The sequence below is a fragment of the Corvus hawaiiensis genome, chromosome 37, assembly GCF_020740725.1.
Source record: "Corvus hawaiiensis isolate bCorHaw1 chromosome 37, bCorHaw1.pri.cur, whole genome shotgun sequence".
Lineage (NCBI taxonomy): Eukaryota > Metazoa > Chordata > Aves > Passeriformes > Corvidae > Corvus > Corvus hawaiiensis.
Window position 1 is genome coordinate 273,940 of NC_063249.1, and position 14,510 is coordinate 288,449.

Consider the following 14,510-nt stretch of genomic DNA (forward strand, 5'->3'; position numbering starts at 1 on the left):
AAACTCCCCCATTTTGACCCAAACTGAGGGGATCTGGGGCAAAATTCACCCTTTCCATAAAGTTTTAGTGTGGATTTGGTGGAAATGGGGTATTGAGGTGGCATCAAAGGGAGGGGTTGTCAGGAGGGCTGTGCCAGCATTTTAACCCCATTTTGACACAAATCTAGGTGATTTGGGTTTAAATTCATCTGGTTTTGGAGTGAATCTGATAGAGGTGGGGACTCTGACGTGGCCTCAAGGTGGGGGGGAGGATGGGGGGAGGGATGGTTGCTTCAGCTGTTTAATTCCATTTTGACCCACACTGGGGGGATTGGGGGGAAAATACTTTGATCCAAAATGGGGGAATTGGTAAAAAAAAACCCCATTTTGACCCAAATTTGGGGAATTTTGGACAAAGTTTGTAGAGTTTGGAAGGTTTTGGGGTGGATTTGGGAGCAGTGGGGGCCAAAATAAACCCCAAGAGGTTTCCATGGGGTGAAAAAAGGCACTTTGGGGTAATGAAAGGCATTTGGGGGTAATTTGGGGGTTATTTGAGGGTTCTGGAGATACCTCAGGGCTCACATGGGTTTTTCTGATAAAACAGAAATTTTTAGTGATCTTGGGTGTTTTTCACAGTGATGGCACAGGATGGGATCTGGTGGCTCCTCTTTCCCTTCTGTGGTAAGCAAAATCCTGGTTTTCCACACAAAATCCCAGATTTCCTGGATTTTGTACTTATTTCCAGGCTTTTTAGCACAGAAAATGAAATCCTGAATCCCTGGGCTTTTTTGCCCAAAAATTCCCTTCTTCCCTCATTTTGCATTTCCTCCAGCAAACTCTCAGCTGCAGATTTATTAATTTTAACCAAAAAACCCCTTTAAAAATATTTTTTTTTAATACAAAAGCCTTTAGAACCGTTTTTTGTGGGTTTTTTTTCTCATGAACCCCCCATTAATTTTCATGGAAAAATCCCCTTTTTCCTCACTTTCACTGAAAAAAAAGTGCACTTATCCTGGTTATTTGGGGTTACTTTTTTGTAGTGGTTGCTTTTTTGTTGTTTTTTTGTTGGGGTGTTTTTTTTGGTTTTTGTTGGTTTTTTGTTGTGGTTTTTTGGGTTTTTTTGTTGTTTTTTTTGTTGGTTTTTGTTGGGTTTTTTGTTGTTTTTGTTGGTTTTTTGTTGTTGGGTTTTGTTGGGTTTTTTGTTGTTTTTTGTTGGGTTTTTTGTTGTTTTTGTTGTTGTTTCGTTTGTGGTTTTTTGTTTGTTTGTTGTTTGTTTTGGAGCTAACATGATCAGTTTTAGTGTTTTTCCAGGAAAAAACCCCAAGATCTATATGCTGGAATTGTGGGGTTTTTTCAGGAAAAAAAGGTCTATTTTGAGAAGTTTTTTAATGAAAAAAGTCCTTTTATTTGCTCTATTTTAATAAAAAAAGTTGGTTCTTTAGGGAAAAAATAACCTTTTATTCCTTATTTTCCTGACCTTTTTCTAATTTTCATGAAAACTTCTTATCAACCCAATTTTTTGTAGTGTTTTAAAGAAAAACTCTTTTATTCCCTTAATATTTTCTTGTTTATTCCTTTTTAAAATTTTTTTTTAAAAATTATTTATTAGGGGAAACAAAGCCCTCTTGAACTCTGTTTTAGGTTTGGGGTATTTTTAAAGGAAAAAACTTCATTCACTCTGTTTTAATTTTTAAAATCCCAATTGCTTATTTCCCTGTTGACTTTTCTTCAAAATCCCCCCTTTTAAAAAAACCCCTTTTTTATATATTATTCAGAAAGCCCCCTTTAATCTTATTTTTTATTCACAGTCAAAGCTCATTTTTCCCTATTTTTCCTTGAAACACTCAAATTCCATTTTTTTCAGAAAAAATCACCAGAATTATCTTTTTTTACCCAACATCCCCATTTCCCTATTTTTTAAATTTAAAACAAATTCTTATAGTGAACTTTTCATATATATACTGAGTTTTAATAAATTTTTATCACGTTTTCATGTGGTTTTCCCCCAGCGATCTCAAAGCTTCCTTCAGAAGAAACCCACTCTTTTTAACCTGTTTTGGGGCAAAAAACGGCTTTTTTGTTGTTTTGGACCATTAAAAAAATCCTCAAAAATCTATTTTTGATCCTTTCAAAGTATCTTTTATTTGTTTACTTTCCCTTTTATATATTATCTATATTTATCTATATTTATCTATATTTATCTACATACATTTTAACTTGTACAAAATACTTAAAATGTTAGTTGGCTAATAATAACATTAAATAGTGTAATTGAATAACATAGTATTGATTAATAGGACATTAATTGGTTATTAATACTTATCTATATTTTTATATGTTGTGGATATATTAATTATATTTATACACTACAATAGTTATATATGAATGTATAATATAATCTCTACTGTAATTATATAAAAATACAACGTATGATATATTCTGCTATAATTATGTTGTTATTATCATTCTTGATTTGCATTTTTTAGTGAAGATTCAGTATAAAATTATTTCAAAGTTTTTATGGATGTACAAGAGATGTGAAATATAAAAACATGTAATATATTTTATATTCATATTTTATATTAGTGTATTTATTAATATAGCACACTATATATTGCTATTATATATAGCTACATCTATTGAGATGTAATTATAAAAGATAGAATAGATACAAATTACTATAAATAGAATTATATACCATTCTAGATTATTTTATGATGTAATGTGACATAGAGTTGCATTATATTACATGAATGACTTCATGTTATTGTATTATAATGTATTATAACTTTATGTAATTTATGAGTATTATATTTAGTACTGTAATTATATATTATTTATCTTTTGTGTTATAATGTAATATCCATTATTATAATTGTTATATGAATTACATATAATGGTAGATTATAATGCAATATAGTATAATATAATGGTATATTAATTCTGTTCTGGTCTCTAATATATTCTCTACCGCTCTAATTTAGTTCCTTATTGCTTATTTTTCCTTGATTTTTAACATTTTTTCCAAGCCATTTCTATGAAAAGAAGAAATAAAATTATTTTAAATCATTATCTGTATAATTTTTTTAGAGAAAATATAAAGCATCTACTGTTGTATATAATTATAAAAATAACATGTAAATTTATTTTCTACTGGGATTAATACGAAAATAAATTCAATAACTACAGCAGTTATTATTATATTACTTTAATTATTTTTAATATTTATTGGTTTGGATTAATTCTTTGCTGATATTTCTATTAAAAATAAGTACAAAATCATAGAAAAAATACTACTATATATTTAAATGTAAGTTGTAAATTACAGTGTTATAATTAATAGATCTGTATAATAACATGGAAAACTATATAAGTTATATACTGGATAACAGATATAATAATATAATAACAGGCTAAAAAAGTAATTAACATATTTTTACTGATATATGAGTCCTCTATTATTAATTTATTATCAGTGTGCTAATAAGTAGTAATATACTGAAGTATATTACATAGTACTATTAATATATCAATAACACAGTGTTTAGTAATATAAACATCTAATAACATTGTTATACTAAGGAATGGTATTTATTATAATTAGTTAATAATACAACGTTCTTTCATATTGTTAACACATTGGTATATTATTATTAATAACTTGTTAATAGAACATATAAATAAGAGTTTACTATTTATATAGAATTATTTATAGTTTTATTAAAATGTTGTTTATTAATATAATAAACTGTAAATATAATTTCTATTTTGATTATATATAAAAATAGACTCTATAAATTAGATACTGCAGTCATATCTTTAATGTAATTTCAGTACAATTCCTCCTATAATTCTATATAAAACACATATAGAATGAATATAAAAGTATCAATATAAAAATACAAAGGCCACCTTCATATAACCCCCTTGGTTAATATAAAAATTAACCAAGGCCCCCTTTTCCCCCGTTTCCCCAGCACTCTCCAGTGCCAGCTACCGGGGCCGGGAGTTCCTGGCCGTGTTCCCACAGAATGACGACGAGTCCCCCAGCGCGTACCTGCAGCTGCTGCTCACCTCCTATGGCCCTACCGACACCCAGGTGTCAGTGATGCTCCGCGGTGGCTCCGTCACCCGCAACGTCACCCTGGGGCCGGACCTCACTGTGCCCCTGTCCCTCCCTGCTGACCTGGAACTCACTGGAAGCCGCACTTCCCATAAAACCTTGGTGGTCCAGGCCAGCGCTGATATCTCCGTGGTGGCCGTCAGCACCAAGAGCTACACCGTGGGTGCCACCGCCCTCCTGCCCGTGGAGAGCCTGGGCACCAGGTACTACGTGGTGACACCTGTTGGGAACTACACTTACGGCCTGACTGAGTTCGTGGTGGCCGCTGGCGCCGCCACCACCGCTGTCAGCATAACCACCACCGCCACTTTCCACTATGCTGGGGCCACCTACGTCCCCGGCGCTGTGCTCTGCCTGTTCCTGCAGCCCTACCACAGCTTGCAGCTCCAGAGCAGCCAGGACTTCACTGGCACAGCCGTGGTGGCCGACAGCCCTGTGGCTGTCCTCAGTGGCCACACCTGTGTCAAGGTGTCTGCTGGCTTTGACTTTGTGGTGGAGCAGCTCCTCCCGATAACAGCGTGGGGGAGGAACTACGTGGTGCCACCCAACCCACTGCAGACAGACATTGACTTTGTGTACGTGGTGACAGATGAGGACAACACCATCACCTACAACACCGGGAGCAGGAATGCCACTGTGGTCATGGCGGCAGGGGAGGTGCAGAGGTTCGTGGTGAACCCTAACTCACACCTGTACATCAGTGCGGTGGTGGCAGTACAGGTAGTGTTTTTCTTCAGTGGGTCGTCTTGGCAAGATCCCTTCCTCCTTGTTGTCCCACCTGTCACCGCCCACTGCACTGCATTCCGCTTCAGCAGCGTGCCCGGCCAGTATAACCATGCCATCCTTGTTGCACCCACCACTGCTGCTGCCAACACCACCCTCAACCATCGGCCCGACAACACCATGGCATGGCAGGCCATTCCTGGCACAGATTTCTCCTGGGCCATCATCACCATGCACGCAACAACACAGAGTGTTGAGAACTTGCAGGTGTCCATCGGGCTCCTGGTGTTTGGGTTCCAGGGTCAAACTGGATATGGCTTCCCTGGGCTCTGTGCCACCAGTGAGTACAGTCAGTCCATTGTTGTGTCACCCCGCTGTTGTCTGGTTGACCATTCATGAGTTTTTCCCCTTCTTTTCCTCTCCCACACTGCTCTCCTGTGAGGATTTGGTGTGCAAGGAGAGGTGTGAGATGGTGGATGGACAACCAGAGTGCATCCAGGAGACCTTCTCTACCTGTTGGCTCAGTGGTGGGCCACACTTAGAGTTTTGATGGAAAAGCCTTTGATTTCATGGGAACACGTGGGTAAGCAAAAATCATGATAATTCCCAAATTCCAATAATTTTTTGGCATTTCACTGAAATTACGTATTTAGCAATGATCTTGAGAGTCTTTTCCTAAATAATTCAAGGATTTGCTGGTGTGCAGGCAACCCCTGCATAAAAACACTTCAGATCTTCTTAAACTCCATTTATTGCCTTATTTTGATGGGGTTTGGTTGTTTTGATGGTTGTTGTTGTCCTGCAGGTGAACAACCACCGCTCGCGCCTCCCCATCTCCCTCTCCCATGGGAAGCTCCGCATCCATCAGAAGGGTAAATCCATGCTGATCCAATCAAGTTTCAACCTGAAGGTCCTCTACAACTGGGATGATCATGTGGTGGTCAAACTTCCGGCTGCTCTTTCTGGAAAAGTCTGTGGGATGTGTGGGAACAACAGTGGAGACCCCCAAGATGACGCTCTCACTCCTGATGGGAAACAGGTGTGGGATATTGTGGAGCTGGGGCAGAGCTGGAAGGTGACCAGTGAGAGTGGCCACTGCCAGGACACCTGCGTTGGGGACTGTGGGCGGTGCAGATGGCAGCAGGTGCTGGTATACAAGGCAGAGACCTGGTGTGGGATGCTGTCCCAACACTCTGGGCCATTCCGGTCATGTCATGGCACTGTCAGTCCCAATATCTATGTGAAGAACTGTATCTACGACCTGTGTGCCAATGAAGAGCGTCTCGATGCACTGTGCCACGCCCTCCAGATCTATGCTGATGACTACCAGGAGGAGGGGATCAGCATTTCCGACTGGAGGACAGCAGCGGGATGTCGTGAGTGAAAATACTCCTTGGGGTGGGCAGAGCCTAATTAATGTGGGACTGAAGATCCATGGGATCATGGGTTGGGAAAGGTTGTGGCAGCAGGTTCAAGCAGGAAATCCATGAAGTCCAGAGAGATTCCAGACAGCCCAAGTAGAAAGTCCATAAAGTCCATGGATTTTCTAGAAAGTCTGAGCAGGAAGTCCAGGAAGTCTGCAGAGTCTCCAGAAAGTCCAGGTAGAAGGCCCAGGAAGTCCATGAAGACTCCAGGATATCTATGTAAATAGTTGAAGAAGTCTGTCCCACCATGTGCTGCTCCACCCTGACCACTGTCTCCCTCCCTGTCCAGCTCTCACTTGCCCACCCAACAGCACCTACAGCACCTGTGGCCTCGCCTGCCCCCCCACCTGCAACATTCCCGCTGTGTCGTCCAGCTGTGCCACCGCCACCACCTGCACGGACACCTGTGTGTGCCACGAGGGCCTTGTCCTTGAAGCCAACACCTGCGTCCCCCCCTCTGAAAGTGGCTGCATCTTTCAGGGTCTCTTCCATGGCCTTGGTGAGGAATTTTGGGGTGACCTCACCTGCACCCAGCGCTGCGTGTGTGACACGGAGCAGCGGCAGGCGGTGTGCCGGGATTCTGGTTGCGGCACCGAGGAGGAATGCCGGGTGGAGAAGGGAATCCAGGATTGTTATCCCAAAATTTTTGGGGTCTGCACCGCTGTTGGAGCCACCCACTACGAGACCTTTGATGGCAGGAGGTTCATCTTCCAGGGAACATGTGTCTACCTGTTGGTTGGATTGTGTGAGGACAGCCAAAATTTGGTAGGATTCCAGGTGTTGGTGCAGAATGGCCACCAGAGTGACAACCTCATGTCGTCCATCGCCGTGGTGACAGTCAAAGTCTACAACAAAACCATCAGCATCAGCAGGGAACACCCTGGAAAAATCATGGTGAGTTTAGGAAATGATCCCTTATCTTTTCACCACATTCTCCACTTCATCCCAAACCTCATCCCATTAATGAGTGATTAAATCTGAAATGTAATTAAATCAACATCATTTGGGTATTCCAGCTGTTGAAGGCAGCATTGGAATTATCCATCAGACCGAAATTGTATCAATTTTTATGGTTTTCTCCCCAGATCAGTGAGTGGTTGGTCAGCCTCCTCTTGGGACTTGGACCTTCTCATAATCTTAAATCCCAAATTTATTTCAATTCAAAATTTAATTAAATCAATGCCTTTTGGTTGCTCTGGCTGTTGAAAATAGTTTACCGTCAGACCACAAATTTGATCACTTTTTATGGTTTTCTCCCCAGATTGATGAGCAGTTGGTCAACCTCCCGTATCACTACAGTGAAAGGAAGATTGTTGTCTATCGTGATGGGCAGGATGCGGTGGTAGAGACCAATTTTGGCCTCGTTGTCACCTACGACTGGTACAGCCACGTCACCGCCATGGTGCTCAGTGGCTTTGCCAATGCTCTGTGTGGGCTCTGCGGGAACTACAACGGTGCTGCCAGCGACGACATGATGATGAGGAACAACCAGGTGACATCAGACCCAGATGCCTTCGGGAGCAGCTGGAAGGTCACAGACGTCCCAGGATGTGGTGAGAGGTCAACAGTGGAATGTTCCAGCACTGTCGCACTTTCCCGGCTGCAGCAGGAAGTATCTGGGATGGGGTGTGAAATTATTTTGGAAGCAGATGGACCCTTTGGAGCATGTCATGGTCATGTTGATGCCCACCAGTACTTCCAGAGCTGCATGCATGACTCCTGCCTCTTCCCTGATCAGGAAGAAGGGATGTGTCCAATCATTGCCCGCTACGCCACCGCATGCCAGGCTGCTGGTGTGTCCATCAGAAGGTGGAGGACGGATAATTTCTGCTGTAAGTTGGGATAATGGGAGGGTTTTTCCTTCAGCAGTATCCAAAATATCCTCAAGTCTGCTCCAAATCCAAGTATGAACAACCCAGATGTGGGTGAGAATCCAGTGGGAATTCCATCCAAAGTCTTGGTTGATCCCATAATCCACCCAAAATGAACCCTTCCCAAGGAAAATGCTGTCTCATTTGGAATAATTTACCCCCCCAAATCTCCAATTTCTTGGTGTTGGCTCCAAAATGGATAATTTAGAGGGAGAACCACCAAAAAATGTACCAAAAATAGTGGAATTGGGTTAAAGGGATCCAGCCTGGAGGTCAGTTGAGGACCCAGTGTGGAGCAATCCCACTCTTTGAGGGAATGTTACATTTTTCTCCATGAAAATGGGGGAAATTGGGTGGTTTAGCGGCAAGAATTCCTATTTTAATTTGCCTGGGATATTCCTTATGGATGATCATTGGATCATCATCAGATAATCATTGGATCATTATTTGATGATGTCCCTCATTACATCCACAGGGAGGAAAATTGAGGGTTTATCATGAAACTGGGCTAAAACACTCTGTATTTGATGAAGTTTGCACCTGAATTCCAGGAATCTTCCAGGTTTCGGCTTGGAATTTCCTGATTCCTCATGAATCCCATTGTCTCCCGGCAGATATTCCCTGTCCTTCCAACAGCTCCTACGAGCTCTGCTCCCACACCTGCCAGCACACCTGCGGTACTGACTCCACCACATGCCCACGGCGGTGCCGCGAGGGCTGCGTGTGTCAGGACGGCTTCATGCTCAGTGGCGATGAGTGCGTCCCCATGTCCCACTGTGGCTGCAGCCACCACGGAGCCTACTACAAAGAGGGGGAGACATTCTACCCCACAGAGCAGGAGATGTGCCAGTGCCTCTCCGGTGGCACTGTGCAGTGCCAAAATACTTCCTGTCCTAATGGTGGCCCTGGGAAGGTCATTGATGGTGTCTTCCAGTGTCCCTCTCAGGTGCCTAGCACCTGCGTGGCCACAGGTGACTGCACCTATATCACCTTTGATGGGATGGTCTTCAACATCACTGGTACCTGCTCCTATGTCCTCACCCAGACCTGCACAGGTGACAACTTGACATCATTTATTGTCACAATTCAGAAGGAGGCACGGCAGAAGGGGAAGGTCTCCAGGATCCAAGCGTTGTCTGTGGAAATCTATGGGGTCATCTTGACCTTGAAACAAGGAAAAGGGGCAGATGTCATGGTAAGGTGGCACTTTATGGTCCAAATCTCATGGGATCTCCCCTAAATTGGGTTTCCTTGATGGGAGGGACACCTCAGCCCAACTTCAAGCCCAGTCCATGCTCATCCCAACTTTTCTTTCTAAGCAAGGTCACTAAATGCGTTAAAACTTTGGTCGGAAGTCGTTTTCCCTAAATTTTTCGTTCTACCTCAATCAACCCCAAAACTGTATTTCCTTGATGAGGGGAGCCCTCCCCCACCTCCAGGACTAATTCATACTCATCCGAACTTTTCTTTCCAAGTGGGATCCGTAAATCTATCAGAATATTGTTGGGAAAGTGTTTTCCCCAAATTTTTGGTCCCACCTCCTCACTGGAGGACTCTTCCTTCTCTATCCCAGGTGGATTCCATCTCCCACCACCTCCCCACCATCCTGAGTGAGGGACAGGTCCAGGTCTACCCACATGGGACAGGTGTCCTGCTCTGCACTGACTTTGGCCTCGTTGTCCACTATGACCTCGTCCAGCACGTGATGATCACGGTGCCCCAGATCTACATGGGGCACTTGCGTGGCCTCTGTGGCAACTACAATGGCCAGCGCAGTGATGATTTCCAGCTCTCCAGTGGCCAGCTGGCTCCAGATGCGACAGCCTTTGGATCCGCATGGAAAACAATGGACACACCTTGCAATGACACCTGTCCCAAGGATGAGTGTCCCACCTGCACAGAGGAAAAAGTGGCAATCCTCCAAAAACCCAACTACTGTGGCCTCCTCACGGCCCCCGAAGGTCCCTTTGGCTCTTGCCATCGCATCATTGACCCAATCCCGTATTCCCAATCCTGCATCCATGACCTCTGTATGACTGGAGGGGACATGCATGTCCTGTGCCAGAGTATCCAGAGCTATGTCACCACGTGCCAAGATGCTGGAGTCACCGTGGGGGGTTGGAGGACGCCATCCTTCTGCCGTGAGTTTGGGAGGGCACAGGGGCAAATGTCCCCTGTTTGGGGTTGGGAAGATCTCCAGGTGAGATCCCACCTGGAGCACCGGGAGTTTGGGGGGCACAGGTGGGGAATGTTCCTTGTTTGGGTGTGGGTGACAGTGGTGACACACAGGACATGGGATGATGGTGACGGGATGAGCTTTAAGGTCCCTTCCAGTCCAACTCAGTCCATGATTCCATGAAAATTCCAGCCCTCACCTGCCCGGCCAACAGCACCTACTCCCTTTGCACCAACACCTGCGCCAACACCTGTGCCGGAAATGCCACCACCTGTCCCCAGACCTGTGCAGAGGGCTGCCAGTGCCACCAGGGCTCCGTCTTTGATGGACAGGGATGTGTTCCCGAGGAGCACTGTGGATGCTTTAGGGATGGGGAATACTATAAGGTAGTTTTTCTGGCTTTTCTTCCTGTTTTTAGGTATTTATGTCTTTTTTCCCTTCATTTCCCCCCTATTTTTATACATTTGCTTCCTTTTTTCCTTCTTTTCCCTGTTTTTATGTCCTTATCTGTATTTGCCCTGCATTTTTTTTCCTTTCTCTCATATTTTTCTGCATTCACCTCTGTTTTCATGGTGCTTTCTTTTTTTCCTGGCTTAATGTAGTTACATTTTAAAAATTAATTTCCCCCCTTTTTTTCCCTATTTTTATGCATTTACACCTTTATTTCTTGCATTTTCCCCTATTCTTCTGTCTCATTTTCCCAGCATTTCCCCCTTTCCACCTCCCTATTTTTATGCTGTATTTTCCTTGCATTTCCTTTCTTTTCCCCTATTTTGAGGCAGTTACATTCTTTTTCTTGCTGGTATTTCTCCTGATGTTATGTATTTGCATTTCTTTCTCTGCATTTTTCCCATTTTTACTATATTTATGCTTTTCCCCAGCACTTTTCCCCTTATTTTTATGCACTTACGTATTTTTTTCCTGCATTTCTCTCTTCTTCCCTATTTATAGGGAATGTATGCATGTACATCCCTTTGACTTGCAATTTGTTCACTATTTTCCCTATTTTTCTGCACTTATGTCCATTTTTCTGCATTTTTTTCCTTTTATCCCCTGTTTTCATGGATTTCTTTTTCTCCCTTCTCTCTCCCCACAGCCCCATGAGATGCTTTTCTGGGATCGCTGCCAGCACCACTGCACCTGTGTCCCTGGTCAGGGCCTTACCTGCCATGACCATGCTTGCACTGAGGACGAATCCTGCGAAATCCGGGAAGGCATCTTGGGATGCATCAATAAAAGTGAGGAAAAATGGGGGAAAGGGGGATTTTAGAGGCCAAGCGGGTCTGGGGATGACTGGGGGATTGATTGGGAAGAAAAGGGAAGGGGAGGTGGAGGGAACAGAATCCTGTCTCTGGCACTAAGGGTCAAGGATAGGGCAATTCTTCCCATGGTTTCTCCCAAGGTTTCCCACATGTTGTTTTCCCCATCCCATGATTTTTCCTACAGTTCCTCCCATGGTTTCTCCCATACCATGGTTTTTTCCATGGTCTTTTCCATGGTTTTTCTCATTGTTTTTCCCATGCTTTTCCCATGGTTCCTTCCATGGTTTTCCATCCCATGGTTCCTTCCATGACTTCTCCCATAGTTTCTCCCATCTCATGATTTTTCCCATTCCATGGTCTTTCCCATCTCATAGTTTTCTCTATGTCATGACTTCCCCCCACTTTTTTGCCATCTTTTTCTCCAACCCGTGGCTTTTCCCAATCTTTATCTCTTATTTCACCCAGCCCATGGCTCATCCTGCTCCACTTCCCCTCCCAGACCCCTGCAAGTCCCTGCGCTGCCGCCCCAAGGAGCGCTGTCGGCCCCGCGGTGCCCAATCCCAGTGCATCCCGGCTCTGGTCGCCACGTGCTGGGCTTGGGGTGACCCACACTTCCGCACCTTCGATGGCCTTGACTTCGACTTCCAAGGAACCTGCACCTACACCATGGCCGAATCCCATGGGAATGACCCTGGGCTGGTGCCCTTCAGGGTCGAGGCCAAGAATGACATCCGTGGTGGAATCCAATCTGTGTCCTATGTTTCCTTGGTCAATGTTGATGTCTATGGACAACGCATCTCCTTCCGCCGGAATGAAGATGGAAAAGTCCGGGTGAGTTGGGTGGAAATGTGGAAAATGTGGGCTTTTTCCCAACTTTTTGCTTCATCCAGCTCTTCCCTGCCTCCTTCTTCAGCCAGCCAGTGCCAATGTTATTTTGAGGTAAATCAGTCAGATTGGGAGGTGGATTGTTGAAATGTTGGGATATTTTGAGAATAAAATCTTGGGATATGTCAGGAATAAAAAGTTGAGAAATGGTGAGAATAAAATATGGGGAATAGAATATCTGGAAATGTCAGGAACAGAATGTTGGAATAAGATGTTGGGATTTATTGGGAATAAAATGTTGGGCGATGTCAGGAATAAAACAGGATATGCCAGGAATAAGATGTTGGGATAAACTGGGAATAAAATATTAGGATATTTCAGGAATAAAATGTTGGGATGCAGCAGGAATAAAATACTGTGGGGTGTTTGTATATTTTGGGAATAAAATATTGGGTTATACTGGGAATTCTATGTTGGGATATGTCCGTAATAAAATAGCAGGAATAAAACGTTGGGATATGTAAGGTGTAAAATGTTGGGATATGATGGGATTTAGTGTTGGAATTTGCTGGGAATAAAGAATTGGGATATGTGGGGAATAAAATATTCAGATACATTGGGAATAAAATATTGGTGTATGTTGAGAATGAAAACATTGAGATAACTGGGAATGTTGGGCCTCTGGCAGGTGAACGGGGAGGTGACGCTGCTCCCGGTGCTCCTGGCAGACGGGAAGCTGAGGGTCCGTCCCAGTGGGCTTCGTGTTGCTCTGGAGACAGATTTTGGTCTCCGGGTCTCCTATGACTGGAACTGGCACCTCCTGATCGACCTCCCCAGCAGCTACTTCCGCCATGTCCGTGGCCTCTGTGGGAATTTCAATCTCAAGCCCCTCGACGACATCCCCGAGGCTGGTGACAACATCACCGCCATTGTGACATGGGCCAAAAGCTGGAAAAGTGCTGACTCTGAGGCTGACGACCCGATTTGTTGGGATTATTGCGATGGAACGTGCCCAGTGTGTGATGAGGAGAAGAAGGAACTTTATGGTGGGAACCACTATTGTGGGATCTTAAAAAAATCCTTCCAGGGGCCCTTCAGAGCATGTCACAACATAGTGAAGCCTCACGACTTTTATTGTAACTGCCTGTCTGACCTGTGCCTGAGCAATGGGGCGAGGTCAATCCTCTGCCAGGTGCTGGAGACGTACGCGGCAACATGTCAGAAGCATGGGGCCATGGTCCATGACTGGAGGACACCATTGGGATGCCGTAAGGGCTGGGGTTTTCTTTGGGAAGGGAAGGAACCAGAGTGGGGGAGGATGGGTACGAAGTGGGATCCAGCCTTCAAATCTCTCAGATGGTCCTTGGAAGTTCTCCAGAACTTTCTTCTGGTGCTCCAGACCCTTCTTGTGTCCCAGACTCCATCCCATCTTTCCAAGACTCTATGCCACATTTTCCAGATCCTTCCCACATGTTCCAGGCCTTTATCCTTGTGTCCCAGACCCCATCCCGCACGGCCCAGACCCTTGCCACATGGCTCAGACCTTATCCCACTTGTCCCAGTCTCTTCCCACATTTCCCAGACCTTCCTCCTTGCATTCCAGACCCTTCTTGTTTTCCAGACCCTTCCCCATGTTTGAGATGCTTTCCCAGCCCCAGGCTGCTGTGTCGAATGCTGTCTACTCCCCTAATCCCTCCCTCACCCCACTTTCCTCCCCCTGCAGCCTTACCTTGCCCTGAAAACAGCCACTATGAGTCCTGTGGCAACGCCTGTCCGGCCACCTGCTCCAACCGAGACAGTCCAGCCACCTGTGACCAGCCCTGCGTGGAGACCTGTGCCTGTAACACTGGCCACGTGCTCAGTGGTGGGCAGTGCGTGCCGGTGTCCCGCTGTGGCTGCACCCGCGACGGCCGCTACTACCGCCCTGGCGGGGAGTTCTGGGGTGATGACACCTGTCGCTCCAGGTGCAGGTGTGACACAGAGCTGGGAATGGTGGTGTGCGAGGACTCAGGGTGTAAGCCGGGTGAGGTGTGCACGGTGGTGAAGGGAGTGCGGCAGTGCACAGCCAACAGCCGGTCTATCTGCGTGGCCACCGGTGACCCCCACTACACCACCTTCGATGGGCGC

At 44.8% G+C, this 14,510-nt stretch overlaps 1 protein-coding gene across 1 annotated transcript; it reads left to right on the forward strand.

The window, feature by feature from the left end:
- The first annotated feature begins 617 nt into the window (after positions 1 to 617).
- Positions 618 to 14,152, forward strand: LOC125319219 (IgGFc-binding protein-like). The gene is made up of 11 exons (XM_048290324.1): positions 618 to 660; positions 3,957 to 5,185; positions 5,631 to 6,201; positions 6,539 to 7,143; positions 7,511 to 8,081; positions 8,735 to 9,315; positions 9,694 to 10,261; positions 10,489 to 10,682; positions 11,393 to 11,534; positions 12,058 to 12,389; positions 13,072 to 14,152. The coding sequence occupies exons 1-11, from the start codon at positions 618 to 620 to the stop codon at positions 14,020 to 14,022; spliced, it is 5,787 nt and encodes a 1,928-aa protein (XP_048146281.1). The 3' UTR covers positions 14,023 to 14,152.
- The last annotated feature ends 358 nt before the right edge of the window (positions 14,153 to 14,510 follow it).

Excerpts from the sequence above, each read along its gene's own strand:
- LOC125319219 (XM_048290324.1), top strand. The coding sequence starts at position 618 with ATGGCACAGGATGGGATCTGGTGGCTCCTCTTTCCCTTCTGTG. Across the intron at positions 11,535-12,057 it reads CTTGGGATGCATCAATAAAA|ACCCCTGCAAGTCCCTGCGC; the intron begins GTGAGGAAAAAT and ends TTCCCCTCCCAG. Across the intron at positions 12,390-13,071 it reads ATGAAGATGGAAAAGTCCGG|GTGAACGGGGAGGTGACGCT; the intron begins GTGAGTTGGGTG and ends GGCCTCTGGCAG.